Source organism: Tachypleus tridentatus, chromosome 2 (assembly GCF_004210375.1).
Source record: "Tachypleus tridentatus isolate NWPU-2018 chromosome 2, ASM421037v1, whole genome shotgun sequence".
NCBI classification, from domain to species: Eukaryota; Metazoa; Arthropoda; class Merostomata; order Xiphosura; family Limulidae; genus Tachypleus; species Tachypleus tridentatus.
The window spans coordinates 45,776,908-45,801,660 of NC_134826.1; the positions used below are offsets into that span (position 1 = coordinate 45,776,908).

Consider the following 24,753-nt stretch of genomic DNA (forward strand, 5'->3'; position numbering starts at 1 on the left):
TAGCAGCTATAGAAATAATGAGTGCAAGACAAGGGATATTATTGTTTCATTGTATAGATCACTTATAAGGCCTCAATTATAGAACTGTGTACAGTTTTGGACTCCCTTTCTCAGAAATAACATTGAATTATTGATGAAGGCTGAGAGAAGAGCCACTAGGATGAATACTTGAGATGGTGGGATTGTCTTATGAGAAAAGATTAAAATCACTAAGCTTGTTTTCGTTGGAGAAAAGAAGAGTCAGAGGGGATATGATGGAAATTTTAAGTTTATTAACTCTATTGATAATATATATCCAACAAGATTTTCTGTTTAGATCTGAAAAAAATGGGACACGAGTGAAAAATTCAAATTTTGTCAGCGTAGAAGTCGGCTATAGTTTAGCCAGCATTGCTTTTCAGACAGGGTGGTTGGATTTTTTGAATGAGATGCCTTCAAGGATAGTGGAGTTTGAAAATTAAACTGAGTTCAAGAAAATATTGGATGAATACATTAATAGTTAGAGATGGTTATAATTAAAAGGTGGAAGGGACATCCTTAATGGGCCAATAAGTTCCTTTTTTGCCTCTTTAAGATCTTATGAATTTATAATTTCAACTGAATACAATTAGGTTTAAATTTTTAATTTGTAAGCTTTGTTTGAAGAAAATATTCCTAAATTCAACTTTCCTTTCTTTCACTTCAGCTAAGCACTCTAAAAACACCTAATAAGAAATTTTATGCAAAGTTTCCATTTAGGATGACAATTTGCGTTCCAACAAACGCACTTGTATAAAAGTGTTGCTTTTTTATGTAACGTAAATACTCAACAGAGGGATATACAGATATAAAAAACGGGTAAAACCTTTGTTTTCGTCGAGAAAATGGTTGAACTTTCTCTGTTATAATTTATAGCGAGATTGAATCTTGCATAGATACAATTAAATCTTACAATAAAAACAAACGGATGTTAAAATAAATGTTACTGTAACAAGTTATAATAAAAATGCAAGAATAATATACAACCAACCTATCTGAAGCTGACGAAATAGTTGCGCAACTATATTATTGTTATACTACAGAGCAGTTTAGATCGCATAATGGCGTCTGGTTCACGGTGAGAATGTCTTTAAAGTTTAATATAAATATTTTGTTGTATTTAGGATTACTGATTTGTCGTATCCATAATAAAATATTTTGTGTATTAGGCAAATATACTGAAAGTAACTTTTACATTTTCACAATTAGTTAAACAGAAAGGTGGGGAGTTTTTAGAATAGCACATGCTAAACTCGTGATGTATATAACTATTAGTATACGGGCTGAGATTTAACAAGCAACAAATTTAGCATTTGGCAGGTTCATTCATTTTGTGTCGCATACTGTTTTTCACCCTTAACGCTGTACATAAAACTCTTGAGAATATCAACTAGTATTACTCATCCTGAAATAAGTATGGAACTTTGGAACTACCGTAGTTTTTGTTTATTCGAAACACTTTAAAAAATAAATTTGAACATTTTATCGTTTGCCTTTGGTACTAATAAAACCCATTTTGAACATTTTTTCTAATCAAATATGAAGAAGATGAATTAAAAACAAATGAAAATACCTAGTTAAGTCATTATTGATGTTGGGAAAACCTGTAGGTTGAAGACATCTTGATAGAACTGAAATAAAAATCCTATAACCTGAGCACTTTTGAAAGGTGAACCTTTCTTGTCAGGGGCAAACTCCCAGTTAAGTCATTAATCCCACATCATGTCTTGCCCAAAACTATGTGCTTATATGATATTCTTTACGAGAAGAACCAAGTTTCACTTTGTACAAATAAATAAAATAATAGCTTCAATAAAAAATGTGTTTATTTATAAGGACGAGATAAAATTGTACTCTAAGGAATTTCAAAGTGGCATACACAAAAGAAGTTGATTAAATTTTAGTACTTATTGCAGTTATTACATTAAAATCATATTTATTCATAAAGAAAAAAACATAAGCATCGGATTACAAAAAAAATCTACCAATGAAAAAATATCAAAATTGTTTTAATTAGATTTTTAAAACAAGAGAATGTTTGTGCACTCCATGCCAGTGGTTATTACTTTCACATGTTTGAAAATTTTCTTCATACAGTATATTAATATCTTATTTCAGTACATTTGCTGATGCTTTTTACCTTTTAATACATAACAGTGCTAGATTGTTGCTTTTAGCATTAATGGGTGTAAGTGGAATACATATAAACTTCTGCTTTAATAAGTGTAACTTTGTAGCTGAGGAAGTTATTCTTTTAAGAGTGTCATTGTAAACCCACCCTAAGTAAAAAAATAAAAATAAAATCTGCTCTTTATTTTTAAAATAGTGATTACTTCTTCCCCTCTTAAATTTGTGTAGATTGCTGGCCTCCGTAGTTGCTATTGTCAAATCATTCCATAAGCTAATTACCCTGATGGAAAAGTAAAACTGTCTTAGCAGGAATCTAGTATGTTTTTTTCTGATCTGTAATATGTTTCCTTTTAACCTATTATTTTCAGAATTAAGCACAAAGAAATCATTTGTGAAGTCACTGACAATCTCCTGGATAAGCTTGTAAAATCCATACCACCTGTTGTTCATGTTGTTTTTTCAAGAGGAAAATGTGAAATCATAACCTATACATTTCATCTCTAGAGTAATCCTACTAGTGCTGTTCTTAATTGTTACTAGTAAGTTAATAAGGAAACCTAAATTGTTTATAGTATTCTAAATAAGCGTAACAGGTAATTTGTATAGATTGATAATTACTTTTTCCAACTTGTAATCAGCATATCTGTGAATACATCCAAAATTCTGTTAGCTTTTCAACCAGTAATTGAGTAATGTATTGTGACTTGAATGAAGTACCTGCCACTATGCCAAAGTCATTTTCTTTAGTCATGCTGTTGAGTTAGTTTCAAGTTATGATAACCCCAATTTACCACTTTGCACTTGCTATAATTAAATCATTTACAAAATATTTGTTAAACTGACCAGTTGATTCAAGTCATTCTGTAATTTGAACATCTTTTAACATGGCTAGAAACACCCACATGCAAAAATAACTGAGCATTAACATTTTCCATTATGTTCTACACTTTTAAGATATCACCCAGATATATATATACAGGGTGTTCGGAAAGTCACTGTGCAGTTTTGTAATTATATTTTATTTAGTCTATTTTAAGCCAGCAACTGACAGCGGTGTTTAGAAACAAAATAAGAAGGATCCAGGCCTGTATTGATGCCAACAGGGGTCACTTTCAACATTGTTTATAATTGTCATTCATATTTACCTTCTGTATTATGTATTGAAACATGTCTGTTAATAAGTGTATAAGTGCACAGTGACTTTCCAAACACCCTGTACAATTAGTTAAGCTGGATTTCAGTGTGTGTTGCATTTAATGTCTCATTTATAAATTATTTTTTCAATGTATTTTGATCTGCATTATTGCTTGGAAATTTATAGATGAAAGGTCCTTTGTAAAATTTCATTAATATTTCTAAATCTGGTTCTAACATGTCAAAAGGCAACTTTCATTTTGTACTGTGTGCTTATATCTTCACTTTCATTGAGGTTTTTAAACATTTCTCATGGTAACACCACATAGTCCTTATGTAGCCAAACCCTCATAACTAATGTGAATGTTTAAAAATTGATACATTTTATAATTTTCTTGAAATACTGTTTCTTGTATAGTTATATTTAATATATGTCCAGACAACAGAAATGTGAGCTTGTGTAACTTACAAGCTGAAAGACAGGAAGAGAGTACTGTTTCTAGTATGGTTATAACTTACAAGCTGAAGGACAGGAAGTTAGTACTGTTCTAATATGATTATATATAACTTACAAGCTGAAGGACAGGAAGAGAATATTGTTGTATTATGGTTATAACTTACAAGCTGAAGGACAGGAAGTTAGTACTGTTCTAATATGATTATATATAACTTACAAGCTGAAGGACAGGAAGTTAGTACTGTTCTAATATGATTATTTTTCATTTCTTCTAGATCTCATGCCAAAATCTTTTGTCCAGCACATCCTGATGCACCACTCATTGAGGACTACAGAGCTGGGGACATGATATGTCCAGAATGTGGACTAGTCATAGGAGACAGGTGCAGTAACTTGAGTAGAATATAATAAATTCATTGCAAATAGATTGGGTAAATTCTTGTAAAAAAATGAAGTAATACAACTTAATCCAGAATAGAAGCTTCAAACCAAATTAATTTTGTATTTATATATTTGTGTGTGTGTATGTATGTGTGAACTTACAATAAGTATGAAATACATCAGATAGCTTGGATTTGTTTTAGAAAGTTTAATGATAGTATATTAGATTTACTTTTATTACTTAAACTTCATTATTACTGGGCTATCCACATAAAAAAGTCTTTATTTTTTTAACCCTTTTCAGGAAACATAATGCCAATTTTTGATAAGGTTATGTAACTAAAAACATGCTCTTAATACTTCATTGTTCTAAGTGTATGCTACATATATTGTTTGAGTGAACATTTGGTCTCTCTCACCTTATTTTACTTTTGCATTTTACAAGTTTGTTTCATCATTACTCCTCCGCAGAAGAGGTTTGTTAAATGTTTTTGTAGTAATGCTTTTCAGTACATCATTAAACATTAATGTATCTAAAGCCATCTGTCTGACTGAAAAGAATGTAGTCTTTGAACCTTCAGACCATTTCAGTTTTGACCATGATGGTATTGAAAATGATTTGTTGAAATTGTGAATCACAGCATGAAGTTAAGGCTATTACTTACCCCAAAAATCATTAGATCATATTACAGATTCAAAATTATAATGTTGATATTGTGAAATATGTTCACACAATTTTTTGCATAGATTTTAGAGACATTACTGATATTTAACATTTCTCTGTAGAGTTGTGGATGTTGGTACAGAATGGAGGACTTTTAACAATGAGAAATCCACAAGTGATCCAACTCGTGTTGGAGCAGCAGAGGTAATGATATTTCTGGCAGAATAATTTATTATTAAAAGGGAGTTTTCTCTTAGATAATTTAATAATATTAAATTTAAAACAGATTCTATAGATACATGCCAGTTCAGATTAACACAAGTCTTTTATAATTCATTTAGTCTGATTTTCCCTTATATTTCTGGTGCTACTATAATGTACAGTATATAAAGATACTGTCGTCATTGCTGTTTTGATGATTCACTGAAATAATTTCTTGCTAAATAAATGCTAAATGATTTGTATCTATCCATATTTTTTCAATAAGTTAATAATGTGTATGTTCCAAAAGAATAACTTAAATTTAGTTTATTATTGAATATGTTTTGATTGTGGGAACTTAATTCTTATTATATTTACATCCAAAACATTGTGTAATATTACTTTAAAAGCATAATTTATAATAACTGGTGCCAGTTGCAAATAAAAGTGATGATGGTTGTATTATCTATGTAGAATGCACTATATAATGTAAATATATTCATAGACTGCATACTATAGTAGCACTGTATTTCTTGTAGTTGACATTAAGATGCTGGTGTTGTCATTTATATTGTCAGTAATGCCCTGTGTAACTCATTGGTACTGCATTCATCACTTTTTCATAAAGTATTAATACTGTATGTGGACTATCCATTTGAGTGAACTAGTAACATGTGTAACAAGAAAATATAAAACAAATTTTTTTCTAGAACGAATGCACGTTGTAACAGACAATTAAACACCATTTATTTTACACCCAAACTAACATTTTTTTACTACATCAATTCTTCCTGCTTCTGGGTGTTGACTTGTATATTTTTTTATTGGTAGCTAGAGGTGTTTTTTATTTAATTCAGTGGATGAATACGCTTTTTAAATATGTTTCAATTAATTTTTCTCTTAAAGAATAATAAACCTACCTTAACTCCATTCACTTGTTCAGAATTTACCCAGTATATGGTTAAAAGTGATTAATGAGGCTGATATTTTGTTACTGGTTTTGAGAGCTTCACTATGGTGATTTTTAACCTTGTGTAGCTACTACCCTGACAAGTTTTGTGAATAGAACCAACTCATTTTCCACGTAAGGTGCATAGGAGACCCCAGCATTAACTCTTTTAACACTGGCTTTGTCAGTTTGACCAACCATGTGACCTCTTTGTACTTGTCTAAAATCTTTGTGGATTTAATACTTCTAACTTGCAAAATAGCATGTATATCTTCACAAAATTTGATAGTCTTTCAAAAAAACATATTCTTTAGTGAAGTATTTTTAATTAACTAAAATAGATTTGTCCATGAATATATGGAGTATTTGTAAAAAATAGTCTGTGTGCAAAGTAATTTTTATGTTACGATTAAAAATACTTTTTCTCATCTCAAAAATTACAAAATTTCTTTATAAAATCACTAAAACCTGCTAAATACATTTCAAAAATTGTTTTTCGATAAAACATTATATTTTAACTGATATTTTCTCTACTTGTACTCAAAATAAAATTGCCTAATTTGACCAACCTCGTAACCACCAAAAAAATTGAAATAAATATAACTTACCCTTTTTTCTCTTGCTAGCATGACTTCAAGTTTTAACATGAAACCACATTCATTTATCTAAAGTAACTTTAAGCATGTAATAGTATATATCTATTTATAATTAAATTTTATTGTTTTATTGCCCTTTGAACTATCTGTCTACTTCTATGTCATCATAAATTGTAAATCACTCATGGTGCATGCAGTTAAAATTACACTATCCAATTCTATTACCCACAAGCTATTCGCATGCATGCCTGGTGAAACATTTTTGTTATATTACTATTATTTATCTTAACTAATCTAAAAGATCTCTCTTTGTACATTTTAGTTACTTTTATAATAATAATAAAGAATAAACAAGAAATAAAGGGTTTTCCCAGTCTTGGTTGTTTTTTGCCATCAATTGTTGAGAACTGTTAAGCCTACTTTTTTATACTAATTGTAGTAATGCACTAGTTGATTTTTAGTTAATTAAATAAAGCACCAAAGAACATAGACTAATAACATGCAAAAAGTAGACAATTTCCTCTAACTCTCAGTTTTTTGGCTTCCTAACTATACTGCAGGAGCTATTACATATTTATTCAAGCCAGTTGTTAAATTACTCGCTGAAATGTTGATTGTACTCTGAGTGAAATTGACTATTATCTGTTCAGAACACAATGTTATGCAGTATGTCATTTGATAGATGAAAACCTTGACTTTCTGTTGGTTATATATATACGTAATTATGTGTAGTAGAAAAAAAAATTAACATATCATGATTAATAAGTAACTGGTTAACATATTTATTACTGTTTATTAAGTAATAAACTAATTTTGATTCCTAAGAGTTCTCGTGGTTATTTTATTAATACTGTAAATCATTTAAGACTGTCACAGCCTTACAGTGGCACTTAATGTTATCTTACCCTATGTTTCTGTTTCTTTGTAGAACCCTCTACTTAATGGTAGTGACTTAACCACAGTAGTTGGTAGAGGAACAGGAGATGCAAGTTTTGACGAGAGTGGAGCAGCAAAATATCAGAACAGAAGATCAGTAAGATTAACTATTTCAGATGGAAATAATTTCATGCTTTTACAGTTGATTCAAGCATTTGTAACTTTTTTATTTAGTTGTAGGAAATTCCTTTCAAAAATGTAAACTTTTTTTCCCAAAAAGTTTGTGAACTTGCGTTACTATTCATTTAAATTTATTACCTATAGATGAGCAGCTCTGATCGAGCCCTCACCAATGCATTTCGAGAAATAAGCAACATGGCCGACCGAATTAATCTCACGAAAACAATAGTGGTAAGTCATTTATTTTGATTTTTTATTTTATTACTTAATAATTAACTCCATAGGAAGACAGAAGTTGAAGTGGGAACTTGACTTTGGAATAATGCTAGTCTTGATTTCTCAAATAATTGGGTAGGTGAAATGATTTTGTGCTACTCCAAGATATACTGATTTCCTATTCACCATAAATAATATTCCAGAAATCACTTGAGATTTGACAGTCAATGTATTATATAGCAAATTGACACTTATCATCTAAGACTTCCTATACACACACACACACATACACACCCCCTACATATGGACAAGGAACAATTTAATCATTCAAGACTGTCTGTGTATACCCACCCTTTATTTTTCAGGAGACTGTTGAATCTATTTTTAAGGTCTTGCTTCCACTACTTACAACAGAAGTTCATTCCGTTAGCTAATTGCCTTGTTAGAAGAAAGGCAGGACTGTGTTAACTGGAGCCTAGCCTATTTTTCCAGATGTTAAACTTGTGTCCTATAAGATAACCCTTTCTACCCTTGAATCATCTTATTATTCCTCTTCTGGACCATTTTCAAGAGGTCAATATTTTTTCTTAAAAAAGGAGTTACACAGCTGTGTATGATATTAAAAATTAGGCCTAACTATTGAGTTGTTTAGAGATAATTATCTCTTTTGACTTGTAATTGTTATGTCTATAAATATATCCTTTATTTATGCTATTGAAAAAGATACAGGATCAATAGAAGAAAATTAGTGTCGGAAAAGAAACCCACTTTCTAAAAGAAAGTGTACTTTTTCCTTCCTAGAATCATTGTAAACACATTGACCAGTTATTTAGCCTTTGCACTGGAAGTTAGACAGTGTGTTTCTAAGAACATCACTTAAACTGTGAAATGGTGTTGCATGGGTGTTATGTGAAAGTGATGAGAAACTAAGAGAAAAAGAAGTTTTTAAATCGGAACAGCTCAGAAGAACGTGTGTGTGTGTGTGTGCAATCAGTAATGCTCAGCACAGTTGGGGAGATTTTCTATCAACAGAAGCATATGATGTTACAGGAACTGGAGTAGTGAAATATTAATAAACTTAAGAAATTAAATCTAATACTACTACACATAAATTATAGATATCTAATTAAGAAAAACTTGCAAAATGGAGAAATAAAAAGAATTATAATTGTTCAATAAGAGTTAAAGTATTATTAATAAAAGGTTTTTTTTTTTTTCAAAACAATGTTCTAAGATTTTCATAAAGATTATGAACTAAAGAATGAAGATAAGATGAAAGTTTGGAGACAGGAATGGTTAGGTGGTTAGGGCACTTGACTCACAATCTGATGATCATTGGTTTGAATCCTTGTCCCACCAAACGTTCTTGCTCTTTCAGCTGTGTGGACATTATAATGTGACAGTCAATCCAACTGTTCTAGCTACCTTTCTTCTGGTCTTTCACTGCTAAATTAGGGATGGCTAGTGCTGATAGTCTTGGTGTAGCTTTGCACAAAACTCAAGAACAAATAAGATTTATACCATTTTGAGATGACAGTGTTTAAAATACTAATCCAGTATTTTTCTTTCTGGAACTTTTAATTTACTTAGTTTTAGTAAGAATCATGTCATTGTTGGAGAGGTCAGGTTAATTAAAGTGTAGGGCAAACAAGTTTTGTTTTTAGTTTTGACAAAAGAACTTTGGTTACTAACTCACTGTCTAAGGATACTTGAGTTTTTTCTTGTTCATCATACTGATGGTTGCATTCTTGTGTTGTTTAAAATATCTTATGTTTTGAATTTGACAAAAAATTTGGTTTGATTATGTTGCATTCTTTTAGTGTTGTTTTTCTTTTCAGAGGTGGAACTGGAGGTTTTCTGAATATGACATAAAAACTTTATAACAAAGTGTCAGCTATTCTGTGGCACAGTATAAGTGGTGAACAAAGATATCCCAAAAGGTTTTGTGTTTCTTTCGTAAAGAAAGAATTAAAATTAATATATGTGATAAATCAATTACATTTGATTTTACCTATTTATATGTTTTTTTGTGATTTGTTTTAGGTTCATGCCTATCTTGAAGTAAATACAATTTATTTTTACTAATTTTCCAGATTTTTACCACAATTTTTGACTCATTTTCTTAATTCACTCAAGATAAATCTTGTTACACAGCCTCAAAATTAGCTTTCTGAAAACTGTGAACTGAAATTTCATTTCTTTTTATCTCTGCATGCAAAAAATATTAAACTTAATTATCTTATGGTCACTCTCTCATTTACTTCCTCATTAGGGTTTAATGATAAATATGTTCAGCTCTCTGACCTTTCAGTATAGAAAATGATCATGAGCCAATTCAAAAAAATATTTTCCATCACTGTTTGACCCCATAAAATCATTTATTGTTCCTAAAAGTAACGTTTTGTAATTATTGCATCAGAATTATTATTAGTACAAACCTTGATCATAGCATGCACATCTCATTGAAATTATCTATCACCATCACCAAATGGTCTAGTACATCAACTGATACGTTTTTCCCTTGAAACTCTGGATTGTAACCCTTATAATTTTCACATCTTGATTACTAGTTTTTATGAATTTATTTAACTAAACTTGAATACAAATAAACAAAGTGAAAAGCAAATTGTCATCACAACTAATAACAAGGCAAGCAAAAAATAGGCAGCAGCACTTACCAGCCACTTCAGACTAGAGGTACACAGTAGTATATACCAAATCCTCTCATGTCCCCCCCTGGTGCACTTGCACCAACTATGTCACTATTGGTCATTTCATTAGAAAAATGGAGGATTAGCACTTCAGGTATTGCTTTATCCACATTCAGAAAAGTTCCATGTATATCACAGCTATCTTTACCATAGTATGATGTATCTAAAGTATGAGAATAGTGATTTGAGACAGTTGACAGCCAAATTCTAGTGACAGTTTATTGGTTAAAATTATGCACATGGATGGAATTACGTATGTTTATAAAATTTTTAGGGAACGTAAAGGGGTCACCTGCCTAAACTAAGAGAGACACAAAACAGTAATTGTTATCTTTATATCTCACCTGCCTGAACTAAGAGATACAGAAAACACTAACTCTGGCCTTTGTATCACACCTGACTGAATGAAGGGACACAGAAAACTAACTCTGATTTTTATATCTTACCTGATTGAATTAGATAAACAGAAAACACTAATTCTAGTCTTTACATCTCACTTGACTGAACTAAGAAACAGAAAACACTAACTCTGGCCTTGTATATCACATCTGACTGAATGAATGGACACAGAAAACACCACTGTTGATCTTATGTTCAAATAAGATCCCTTTATATAAAGGGATGAATTACTTTGTTCTCTTCAGTGTGATGTAATTTTGATTTTCTGGACTCAGCATATAGGCCAATGTGGCTTTGGTATGAGAAAAACACACACATTTTAATTTCCTTTTAATGGGCACCATACACTTAGTAATTTTGAGAGACATTTTGCAGTAACCAAGTCTCATACATATTTTTCTCTCCAAAGATTTTCATTTTCTTTGACTTTTGTTCACTGACGGTGTTCCATCTGTTTTATTAAAATAAGCAAGACTGTGCTAGGAAAACAATGGTGGGTGTGTTGTATGATGTTTGGAGAAAAAATTGTTTATGATTATGAGACCCTTGTAAGTACTGTGTTTTTATGACCACATCTGTGGTCCTTCTACCTTGTGTGGTTATCATCATTTGAAGTCACCAAAAATATCACCAACTCTCGGGGTCTCTTTTCCTTTCTCAGAATGTACTTAAGTATGAATACTAAAATGTAAGAAGTGTTACTTCCCACTGTGTTTGTATAACCACTCCAATTCCACATTGATAGCTGATTTTAACTGACTCCATATAAACGTAAACTTGTGTGGATATACATTTTGATGGAATCTTATAATTAGAAACATAAACATTAAATTAAAATGGGTAATAATGAAAAAAAAACAACAGATATTTAATTGCTTATTACAGCCAGTAAAAGTCATTTTTATTAAAGTTCAGCTCTTTTTAAATTCAAGTATTCATTCTCAGCTGTAAATCTCTCTCACTTCATTGCTTATTGAACACTTAGTATTGAAGAAAAGAATGTCATAGCTAGTATTGTGGTTAACGACACATTAAGGATATACCTTGCAGTGTAATTCAGAAGTAAATCTGAATTTAGCTTTTGTGTATGAGTTTTTGTCAGCATTACATACATCAGAGCTACTGACAAAGATTACATGTTTGTATTTGAGTAAAAAAAGTAGATAGGATATGGATATTAAAAGTCAGTCATAACTTCCAGTACTAAGACTGAATGTTTGGAGAAGTTATGAATACAAATAGTTTATTTATTTCTGTAGTGGTTGTTCAAGTGGTGTTCAAATTTAATAAATTTTATGAACATTTCTTTCACTGAAGGACCGGGCTAATAGCTTGTTTAAACAAGTTCACGATGGAAAGACGTTGAAAGGCAGGAGTAATGATGCAATTGCATCTTCTTGCTTGTATATAGCTTGCAGACAGGAAGGTGTTCCGAGAACTTTTAAAGGTGTGTTATTGTTCAATATGGAGTTTGATATGTAGTTAGTGCATGTTATTAATAATAGTAATAATAAAGACAAAAAACATTTCAATGTCAACATTCAAACTAACTTTTTTCTGTGAGAGTTTCTAAGTTCAGTTGTACTTTTACAGAAATTTGTGCAGTTTCCAAAGTGTCAAAAAAAGAAATAGGACGTTGTTTTAAGCTGATCCTCAAGGCTCTGGAGACGAGTGTTGATCTCATTACGACTGGAGATTTCATGGTAATATAGTTTTTATTTTTTCTACTTTATCGCAAGAAAGAAACTACTTAATTTCTGTAATATATTTTGCTGATTTTGGAAGACCAGACAGATATTTTAGTGCATGTAATAATTCCTTTCAGACAACCCTATAAATCTTGATAATGGTTTAAAAAAAAATTATGAAGTTGTACTAATTAATAAAAGCAGTCTTTAAAACTGATTTTTGTGTAAGTAACTACAAAAATTACTTTACTGTTTATACAAACTTGTGTTTTTAGTCTCGATTTTGCTCCAACTTGGGACTACCTAATACCGTACAGCGAGCAGCAACATACATTGCTAGAAAGGCTGTTGAACTGGACATAGTGCCTGGGTAAGCATATTACCAGTCCTCATTATGCATCTAAGTCGCCAATTTGTGAGGTAAAACTGAACTTCTTTTCTGAATAGACTTCTCTCATCTTTTCATAACTTCTGGATAATCTCCATAATAAAACTGAAATATGTGGTTTTCCTTTTTATTGTACATAATTTGTTTTAGAATTGTCTCCAGTTCTAGACCTTAAAAGTTTTGTTGAAATCATGTAGCTCTTGGATTTCAATTTTTCACCATTTGATTAGGTTAACCCTTTTTGCTTTCTCATTACCTGATACATTTTATTCATTTTTGGAAACATGTTTTATGAGGTAATTTTCATAACTGTTATCGACGGAGAATTTGTGTGTGACATGAAAATTTTCGTAGACATCAAGTATGAAAGTATAGGGCTTAAATCTACTCTTTCATATAGTAGATAAACTATGAATTTAGCAATGTAGCATTACTGTTTATTGATTTTGACAAGAAATTATTATTTGTTTGTAAATAACTTTTGAGAAATGTGCTTGCTTGTGTAGAGTAATGAAGAATGGTTTAATTTTGGTTTAAATTATCGCCTTTCATTTATTTATGGTTGAACTTTTGTGACAGTTTAAGGAGAGGTCAGGTATTTCTGTTTCTGACATGTAGATAAATGTAAAAACTTAACTCCTCATACTAAGTTCTGATTTTGTGTTTTAGTTTTTTTGTAAAATATCTATATCAACTTAGTTGTAATAAATTGATTTTATTCTTGTAGGAGAAGTCCCATATCTGTTGCTGCTGCAGCTATTTATATGGCATCTCAAGCTTCGGAAGATAAGAAAAATCAAAAAGGTGGGACTGCCTTTTCTTTTAAATGTTCTTTAAAATAATTTTATGTAAATTGTTGGGTTTGTTTCACATGTGTAAGAACTTAAAAATATTCTTATGTGATGTAAATATAGTTTGGCAAATATGTCATAGAAGTTTTATCCAGGAATTGTAATTTTTAATGTTTCAGCTCTTTTTAAATTCAAGTATTCATTCTCAGCTATAAATCTCTCTCTTGCTCTTCATTGAAGAAATAAACACCTAGGATTTTTATTTTATTTAGTCAAGAAAAGTTGAATTTATCAGAATTTTTTCAAGTTGTTTTTAATTGAAATTTTAACTTTGTGATAGTTAATCAGTAGTTTGAAACTGTGGAGTTAGTGTTTTGTTAGAGTTTCTGTCAGGTATTGCAAATAAGTCAATTTGCTTAAGATGGGCTTAATTCTGTGTTTATTAAAGAAAAGAATGCCATAGCTAGTAGTATGGTTAACAACACGTTAAGGATACACCGTGCAGTGTAAGCCAGAAGTAAACCTGAATTTATTTTTTGTTTATGAGACATTTATGATGGGATGGGTAGTTGATTTTTTCACCTTTTTATGTTATAGTAGTTTTACTTGAATGTGTAGCTGTTGTTGAACAGTTTTTGTTCTAATTAATTAACACTGTACAGAGTAGCTCAAACTTTATTTTTTTCAATATTTTTCAGACTCGGCTGATTGAATAACAACATTTGCTTAAATACTTGAAATAGAAAGAATTTGGTGATAAGTTTATTGTTAATTATTTTTTTGATTACTGGAAAGTTTCTGAGAGTTTATTTTAAGACTTTTCAATTATTTGTGTATATATTTAACTGTCCACAATTTTACTCTGAGGATGCAAAACAAATTATTGAAAATAATATATTTATCTCAATAATTAGGTTAAAAATAATTGCATACTATCATTAAATTATATCTCCATTTACGGTGGTTTCTAGAAATTGGAGACATCGCAGGAGTTGCTGACGTCACAATTCGACAGTCCTATAAGTTAATGTATCCAAAAGCTGCAGAACTGTTTCCAGAAGATTTCAGATTCCATACTCCAATTGAACAGCTTCCTACACTCTGAGGATCTAGAACCATCTCTTAGTATTTTGTGAAGCTCAGGATTTACTGTGAAGTTGGGAAGAGGGTGTAAAAAAGTCAAGTATAGTGAAAGCACTCTCTTGTCAAGCCACACTGCAGTATAAAGATTAAATCTCACTATATATGACTGATTTTCTGTATCAAAAAATATAAGCTGTTCAGGTTTTTGTTTACATTAAATTAGATTGTTTAAGAATTCTATTAAAAGAAATGTTAGCTTCAATAAAATAACCACTTGTTTATGTGTAATGACTCGATAGCTCACTCACTTGGACAGTAATCTGATTATTATTTCAAAATGTTTATAGGCAGTAGGCCTATGCATGATAAATGAATGTGTTTAATTTTTTATTATTTTACTCTGTTTTGTATACAAAATGTCAACACTGTTAAAGTTGAGGTAAAAATTTGGGATGAAGTTCGAACTTAAAAGATGTGGAAAATATTTTCTTGATGTCTACCAAAGTGACATGAGGAATTTTCTCATCATATTTATTAAAATTTTAAAACCATAATACTAGGGTGAGCTTGACTTGTACTATAGTTCAATATATTTGATGCATGAGTGTATGTGAATATTTTAGTAAACTGTTTCATACAAAACATAAAAAATGGCCTTTCTCCTTTTCTGAAAATATTTTATGGCAAACAGCTGTTTTTTGTGAAATACAGTTTGAACTAACTTGCATTGTTATAACAATTTCTGGCAAGCTGATGAATGCATTTCTTACAGAACTAAAATGTTTATTTATAAGTGTACTAAGTTCATGGTGAACTATTGTGAACTAGCAATACCATTTTTGCTGAACTGTGCATGATATAATTTTACCTGATGATCTGGTTAAAATTTTGGTAGTTTATGCTATCTTATTTTTAATTTCTCGAGTTAAAATAATGGCAAAGCTAGATAGAATCTGAGTTTAGCTGGGTAAACCCTTATAATGCAAGTGTTCTATTTATTAGTAAAAGGTAGAACTAAACAGTTAAAATGTGTTCAGGACTACAGTCAGATGTTTAGGGATAATGAATATTTTCTTTTGAAATATGAAGGAACCTGTAAAACAATGAGAGTTAACCTTAGAACAATGTGACCCCTGATTCTGCTGTTTAGAGGTGTGGGATAACAGACTGTTATTAAATGCAGTACAAAGAAGTAAATAAGGTATGATTGACTTGATTGTTAGTATTACTAAATAGTAATTATACCTAGTTGACTTTCATCAGTCTTTGAAATATACTGAGTATTGTTTTGATTTCACAAAGAAATATTTATCCTAGCTAATACCTTTCTCCAGCATTAAAATAATACAGAGAAATACAGTATTATATGAAATAAAATGTATATAAGTGCATAGTGTACAAAAAGTTCTTTAATCAAAATATTAGTGAATTATGACTTTTATATTCTATTTTTTATTTCCTGAGAGACAGGGATTATTATTTATTATCCCAAATACTGATCTAAAGCCATAAATATTATAATGTCATAATGTATTCTTTATTGTTTTGATTACCTTATTACTTTGAAGATAGTAAGTGCATTTACAATTTCTCGTAATAACAGCTATCCTTATTTGAAACTTCTTTTAGCTGCTATAGCTAAGGTCATAATTTGGATATATGTGTATTTCTGAAATAATTTGTATTCATTTCATCTTTGATTAGCTAAACATGTTACAGTACAAAACATATATGGCTGTTGTTGTATTTGATTGGTAACTTGTAATTCATTTGACCTTTTGAAGGAAAAAAATTGTTAATAAGAGTATGCAATATAATTACATATTTATAGGTATGTGTGTGTGCTTATAAGTAAATACATACACATTTTATATGAAGAATTTGTTCTTACAAGAGAGGCTTACAGGAGATTCATTTCTGTTCCCTGTAATCTGAACTTAATGAATAATTGTTTTATTTCTGGTTTACTGTTAATGTGAAGCAAGTACAATCTCTCGTAGGTCTGTCTTTTAAAAATAAATTACTAAATACTAATTATATTTTGATATATGTATAAAATGTAGGGTATAGAGCCACTGTATTCAGTAAAATATCTGTAAACTGAATCAGTAAATCAGTAGCCTATTCATCAATAAATGTACTGGCATGGACAAAACAAGTAAATAGTATTATAATTTTTGTTTTCAACGAGGTTTCCAATTTTTGAATTAGGAAACCTGTATTTGAGAAAAGAATATAGAGCATGCCACGGATTCACCCATTTTTTTTCTTTTGTAACATTAAAAAATTAAGTATTACTTTATACTCTTGAAAAAAAAACATGCATGAATAATCTTTCAGAGAGAAACCAAAAAATTATTTGAAGTTTTAACCCCTTACTAAACTGTCTTACACTGACTGCACAAAATGTTGGTTTGTAGTGAGAAAGTTTTGTGTGTGTAATTGTCTGGTATGTGTTTTATCATAAGAATAATAATGAACTGTTTAGATCTTTTTTTACTCACACAGTTATTATGATTTTAATGATTTGTTTGTTTTTGCTTGGATTCACTTATTACATGTTTAGAGCTTTAATTTACATAGAAATTGTATGAACTACAATTGATCACATGTGTTGTATTATATCCAAGGGTAAAGGTCTATGCCATTTATTGTTCTATTATAAAATAAATAATTTAATGCTACTATATAACAATTTAATAGAAGTTCAAGTAAACTAAAACTAGAAACATTTTTATTGTCCTATGCAAAGTTGCTTTTTATGAACTATTTGCATACTTTATTACCAATGATATTCCAATCGATACACTTGTAATATCGTATAATTGTTCAATACAACTGCTACAAAGAATATTATGTGAGTATACCAGTCTATACCTTTGATCTTATGGTTCAGTTAATCCATAAAATATCAAACAAAACTGTACGTAGATATGTTTTTATTTTCTTTCTAAACTGTTAAGACATTTCTTGTTGAACTCTCATAATTGGCTTGGTGGTGTGGCATAGTGATTAGCATGATGGACTCTGAGTTTGAAGGTCCCCAGTTTGTGTCCCTTTGCTTCAAAGTTTGTTGTTTTTGTTGCTCTACACTTTGAGCCTATGGTTTCATTATAAGAGTGACAATCAAATTCAACTATTTGATTATACTATTCCAAAAGAATATTTGAAAATTAGGTCCAACAGTTAGTGCAAAAATATGGTGTGTTGCTTTGTGTAAATATTGAAAACAACAATCACTTAAACATTTAAAGGTGTATACTACTGAAGACAGTTGAAGTAAGATAGATAACATAAAAGTTTCTCATTAGCTTAAGTTGAGCAACAAATTTTGTCCACTGACTGACTTTTTCATAATGATTAAACTACTTGTACAGCTCTGCATTCAATCCATTATCATTAACAAGGCTCTAAAGTATGTGAACCTACACAATACTTTTGTCCCCTTGTAAATCTGTGTACATACTGTTTCAACATCCAGGGCTCAATTCCCTGAGATGAGCACAGCTGATAGACCAATATGACTCTGCTCTGAAATAAACACTAGTTTTAAAACAAATTGTAAACATTTCTGTTTGGCAGTATTGTCCAATATTCTAGAAATCAGTTCAAAATCTCAATACTGCTGTAACATAATTTTTTTTGTAAACAAAATGTGTACATTTAAGCTTTATTGATAAATTTTGACAATGACAATTTGTGTTTGTTTCTCTTTTTATTTTACATATGTATGAAATATGCAAATCCTTAATATAGAATACAGTCCGTTATTTCCTTAATTCTGGAAACAATGTAAAACCTACATTAAAAAATAATGTAATACACAAACATAAGAACAAGTTCTTGATCTGTGAAACTGAAATAGTGGTACAGTTAATTGGTTACTATAGGAGAAGTCCCAGTTTTCAATAAGGGACAGAACTGTAGGATGTTGCAGTTGAGATAATGGAATTTAGCTGATTAATAGCTCATGGATAAATAAATGGATACAATTCATTAGAATATTCAAATACTGTGTACATGTACAGCTGTGATAAATGTTAACTTTTATATATATATATATACTTGTGTGTGTATAATAAAGGTTTGATTTCAGCAGTGATGTGTAATTTTCTTATATATATGCTAGTGTTAAAGCCACTTTGCCAAAATGTACAGTTCTTATTCTGTTTTTTTCACATAACATTTTACTTGGGTGTGTATCTCGTCATAGAAGTTAATATAATACATATCTAGATATTGATGCTGCTAAACAATATAGATACATAAGTTTTACCAACAGTTCATTACAGAGTTTGACAATCTTGTCTGTAGTTTATTCTCTATGTTACTGACACTGTCTTATCCAAGTACTTCACACTTTACAGTGATTTTTCAAACTCTCAGGTTTAATCAACTAAATAGCAGCTAGAAAGAAAAGTAAAAATTCAAACAGTTAATGTATCACTATTTTGTTATTGTTAATTTGTTATGTTACTTTTTATAAAATAAATGAAGACAAGATGTAGTAGTAAGTACTCATTTTCTTTGTTGAATCATTAACTTTTAGTAAAAATAATTTATTAGAAGTTCTGATTTAGACTGTACGTAAAACTTGTAACGTTTACTGAAAGCTTCCCAAATGTCACTGTACCACCACACCTTTAATGTTTACATAGTAAACAATCAACTAATCCATACATAAAGCCAAATATCTATAAAAATGTGTAGCTTTTATGTGTGTGTTGGACTTGAATCACAAGGCAATGTATGGACTAGTTTAAAGTGTTTTTTTCTTTATGTTATATAGTTACAGTGTATTTTAATTATTTGTATCTGTTACAGTTTGGGTATTATAACACCCAAACATCCATGCAAAAATTATGTACAAGTCTCACTTTGTTGACTACCCCTTTTCACTACTACTTAACACTGTAAATCTCAATAGTCTTTATGTCCATCTGTCTTAGTTTTGTTTAACACCCATGTATACATGTACTTAATTTTTCCAGTTTTGTCCATTATGTTTATTTTAATAGTAATTTTATTTTACATTTTGAAACTGTTTTAGGCCTGTTCATCTACTGAATCTAATACAAAGATCAAATATACAAAAACGATATAATTGTTCCTTTCCAAATCAAGCAGACTTTCATTTGTTTACATCTATGGTACACTCTTCACTCCCAAATACTTATCACACATATTGTAATAAGGTTATTCAAAAGGTAATCACCTTATTTAAGAACTGTATGATTCACTTTAAAGGAGTCACCATAAACTAGAAACACTGAGCTTATTTCAAAAAATTATAGTCCTGTATTTGTCCAATGAAGAGCTCAGCTACTTGTTATAGTAAACTGACAATTGGAAACATTTAATGTAAGATATTACTGAGGAACTTGCATGTGATAACTTTACTACAGTTTGCAAATGAACAGTTTACAAGTATTTTGCATTTATTAAAAACATTTTTTTTAAAAAGAATGATATCACAGAAAATCTGCCAACATAACTAACACTGTAAAAGTAATGACATCACAGAAAATCTGCCAACATAACTAACACTGTAAAAGTAATGATATCACAGAAAATCTGCCAACATAACTAACACTAAAAGTAATGACATCACAGAAAATCTGCCAACATAACTAACACTGTAAAAAGGATATCACAGAAAATCTGCCAACATAACTAACACTGTAAAAAGAATGACATCACAGAAAATCTGCCAACATAACTAACACTGTAAAAGTAATGACATCACAGAAAATCTGCCAACATAACTAACACTGTAAAAGTAATGATATCACAGAAAATCTGCCAACATAACTAACACTAAAAGTAATGACATCACAGAAAATCTGCCAACATAACTAACACTGTAAAAAGAATGACATCACAGAAAATCTGCCAACATAACTAACACTGTAAAAGTAATGACATCACAGAAAATCTGCCAACATAACTAACACTAAAAGTAATGATATCACAGAAAATCTGCCAACATAACTAACACTAAAAGTAATGACATCACAGAAAATCTGCCAACATAACTAACACTAAAAGTAATACTTTTCCATGATGAACTGAACTGTTACCAAACCTCCTCTTTCCATGATGAACTGAACTGTTACCAAACCTCCTCTTTCCATGATGAACTGAACTGTTACCAAACCTCCTCTTTCCATGATGAACTGAACTGTTACCAAACCTCCTCTTTCCATGATGAACTGAACTGTTACCAAACCTCCTCTTTCCATGATGAACTGAACTGTTACCAAACCTCCTCTTTCCATGATGAACTGAACTGTTACCAAACCTCCTCCTCCTGTTGCTGGTAATTTATTTATTCATATTTCTGCTTATAATATGGTTCACAAATTGGTACGTTCACTGCTATCTGAACAGTACCACCTTTTCGATGGAGTTAGAGATATGATGCGTAAAGGGTACAGGCCAATAAAGTGACCACACTGGTATTAATGATATAATACATGGGATATGCTAAAGAACTTGTTATTGCATAGACCTGAAAAATACATTTATGCTTGTAAAATAAAGTTGAAGAGAAAAACAAACTTAGTGGTAATCAGGAAATATACTGACACATCTTCATCTTGTTTCTGAAATAAATCTTTAAATAGTTTTGATTTCTACTGAATAGAAAGAGTTGTTTGTTTTTTAAATATAAGTATTAACTGTTTATAATTTTTATATTAAAATATAAAAGTTTTGTTCAAGATATAAAATCAACTTTGTAGTTACTCAGGTTGAAAGTAATACTTATTTAATGTAATAAAATTATTCCAGGTATATGTGTATTGCAACTTAAAATAATTATCTTGTAGTTAAATTACAGTACTCATCAAGGTAGAATAAATGTGTTAATTGTAATGTCTATCCAAATATAACTATCTTGGTCTTCAATTAATTTTCATATTGCAAGGCATGCAAGTTCTAGCAAGCATCCAATGGAATTTGTATCTAATTATGACTGTGGCTTTACCTTTTAGATTGTCTCAGAGTTGTTCAATACAGTAAAGACATTTCTTGATGTTCAAAGACACAGATGAGGCCTGTGTCCAATTTAAAGAATAGAAGCCACACTGCTTTCTGTTATAGTTGGAACAATACAATTATGGTCAAACTTCCTCCTCCTGGACTTTTAAAAGAATGTAAAGAAATTTATAATTTCACAAGATATATGACCAATCTTGAAAATTCCAGTAGTTGAGAGTTTTACAATGACCAAAACAATTTTAAGTACTGTTGAGAATGTAATACAGTTTATGTACCCAAAACAAGCTACACAATTGGTAAGTGTCCAACTATTAAATTGTACCAACAATAACTTGTGAAACAATTTTTTCATATAATACAGTAATGTGTGAAGTTTTTGGATGGACTGAAAGCATGTTTTTGTGTGTTTTTCTTAAAGTAAAGCAACATAGGGTTATCTGCTGTGTCCACCAAGGGGAATCGAACCTATGATTTAGCATTGTAAATCCAAAGACCTACAACTATCCTAGTGGGGGACAGGCCTGAATGCATTTAGAGGTTGTGTTATCAAGTTTACAATGACACTAAATATTCTCAAACAAAGTATGTCTTGTGGACCAGTGGTGCACAAAATCGGGCCCGTGACTAATCACTGAGTGGCCCGTGATGTCCAGTGGGAAAGTCAAACATAGAGAGTTCGTGCCTGCTCAAAGATTAAGAGCTATAGAAGAATATGCATTAGATTAGATACTGGATGGTTTCGTATTTGTGTCAAGCAATAAAGAAAATTTAATAAGCAAATCTCGTTAATGCATAGGCATTTAATACTTAGTGCAATGATGTAATATTTCTGTAATTACAAAATCTCACACATTCAAATTGTTCTTCAAGATTTACTTACGAGCCCTATTTTGATATTATTTTGTAACAAAAATGGCAGCTAAATGTAAAAGAAAAGTTGACAACAAAAACTGGCACTTTCATGATGATTGGACTGTGCAATACTGTTTTGTTCAACAACAGAAGAACGTGATTTGTCTGCTGTGTCATTTGACAGCAGCAGTGGCGAAGGTATCCAATATAAAGCCTCATTATGAGTCGAAGCATAAAGATTTTCACAACATTGTCGGTAATGAACGAACAGCTCGAATTGAATCTCTGCGGCGGTTGCTGAATCACCAGTAGAACATTTTCTCAAAGCAGTCGGCAGATTTAGGTGCAGCATGTGAGGTCAGTTACGATATTTTGTTGATGATTGCAAAATCTGGTTGACCATTCACTGATGGTGATTTTGTCAAGCAATGTATGATTACTGCATCGGAAAAGTTGTGTCCGAAAGCAGTTCGCAAGCTACAGACGGTGGATTCTAGGTGGCTTTGAATCACATGACAGTTTAACGAAGAATTTCACATTTCTCAGCAGATGTGACAAGGCAGCTTACAAATAAAGCAGTCAACTTTGTCTACTTCTCTTTGGAAGCAGACAAGTCGATTGACATCAGTTCAACAGCACAGCTACTAGTTTTTGTTTGTGGTGTGTCATCATCATTTGATATCACAGAGGAACTAATCAGCATGGGTTCCATAAAGGGTCAGATACTGGGTCTGCTCTATTCGAGGAGACAGTACGACTGTGTAGTAGTATTTCATTGGATTTCACGAAACTGGTAAGTGTGACAACTGATGGAGCACCAGCCATGACCAGAGAAAGTAGTGGGTTGGTAGCACTGTTGATGAAGCATCGAGGAAAGCAGAACAGACGGTGAAGTTGCACCAACAGAACCTGTGCAGTAAAGAACTTGGTTTTAAAATGAGGACCAGTTTCTTAGCCATCACTTCCTTAGTCCATACTACAACTTATTTCCCAAGGCTACCATGCTTCCCTGGTCTGTGCTATAACTTATTTCTCAAGGCCTTCATCTTCTCCTGGTCTGTACTGTAACTTATTTCTCAAGGCCACCATGTTCCCTTGGTCTGTGCAATAACATATTTCCCTTTACTTTCATGCATGGGTTCTTATGATTACAGATGTAGTTTCTTCCTATTGGCACTGGGGTTGGTTGCTAGAAGTACTCTAGGACCCAGAAAACTAGCTTGTTGGTTCATCAGTTCTTGTCAATGGTAGTAATGTTAATTTAAAAAAAAATTGATTATGACAAATAAAAATCAGTGCCAGAAATAAATTAGATAACATTATGTTTCTAATTTTCACCATAAAAAAAATCTGACATTATGACCATCATGTGCTTATCATTATGCTGTGCTTTCAAAATTTTCTACAATTTTCATTTACCACTCAGATGATTTTGATTTGCTTTAAAACCAAGAAAAATTACTATGAAATATCACTTCTCACACACAGAAAACAAAACTTATAGCAACATCTGCTGAAAGTTCACAAAAGGAAACATTATCCAGTGCCATAGAAGCAAATTGAAACAGTAAATATTTAAAGTTGTGACAGAAAGTGATGACATACATCATAATAACAATCTTCATCAATAGTTATTCAGGCTGTGATTCTGAAAGCAGGTAACAGAGTTTTAACATTAAAAAAAATTGAAATTTATCAGAGATGATTTACTGCTAAATATTGTTTTCAAACTATTCTGCCTTTTTCTATAAGTAATGTTAAATTATAGATCATGATCTGAATCATTATATAACAAGTGCATGTGTATCTCTTTTTAGCAACAAACTGCTGGACCAATTCTCACCAAACCTGACACAGCTTTAGGTCCCCTCCCTACCTGATATATAGTGATCAGCACTGTAATCAAACTCCCCCCCTTCATGACATTCAGGTATGGAAAAACTTTAAATTATTCGATTGACAGAATATTTTATTCTGTAGAAGCCTGGGAAAAATATGCAAGTAAACAAATTTAACATGTATGATCCAGTGATATTG

General features: G+C 30.9%; 1 protein-coding gene across 2 annotated transcripts; it reads left to right on the forward strand.

Annotated features, from left to right (window-relative positions):
* Window positions 1–816: 816 nt before the first annotated feature.
* On the forward strand, window positions 817–18,960 carry LOC143242559 (transcription initiation factor IIB-like). 2 transcript variants are annotated; one of them, XM_076486001.1, is made up of 11 exons: window positions 817–1,096; window positions 2,517–2,687; window positions 4,015–4,122; window positions 4,907–4,988; window positions 7,459–7,563; window positions 7,731–7,817; window positions 12,230–12,359; window positions 12,506–12,615; window positions 12,876–12,970; window positions 13,716–13,792; window positions 14,751–18,960. In XM_076486001.1, exons 3-11 carry the CDS (start codon window positions 4,085–4,087, stop codon window positions 14,882–14,884), a joined length of 858 nt encoding a protein of 285 aa, XP_076342116.1. In that variant the 5' UTR covers window positions 817–1,096; window positions 2,517–2,687; window positions 4,015–4,084; the 3' UTR covers window positions 14,885–18,960. The 2 variants fall into 2 exon arrangements, with proteins under 2 accessions (XP_076342116.1, XP_076342105.1); XM_076485990.1 differs by lacking the exon at window positions 2,517–2,687.
* The last annotated feature ends 5,793 nt before the right edge of the window (window positions 18,961–24,753 follow it).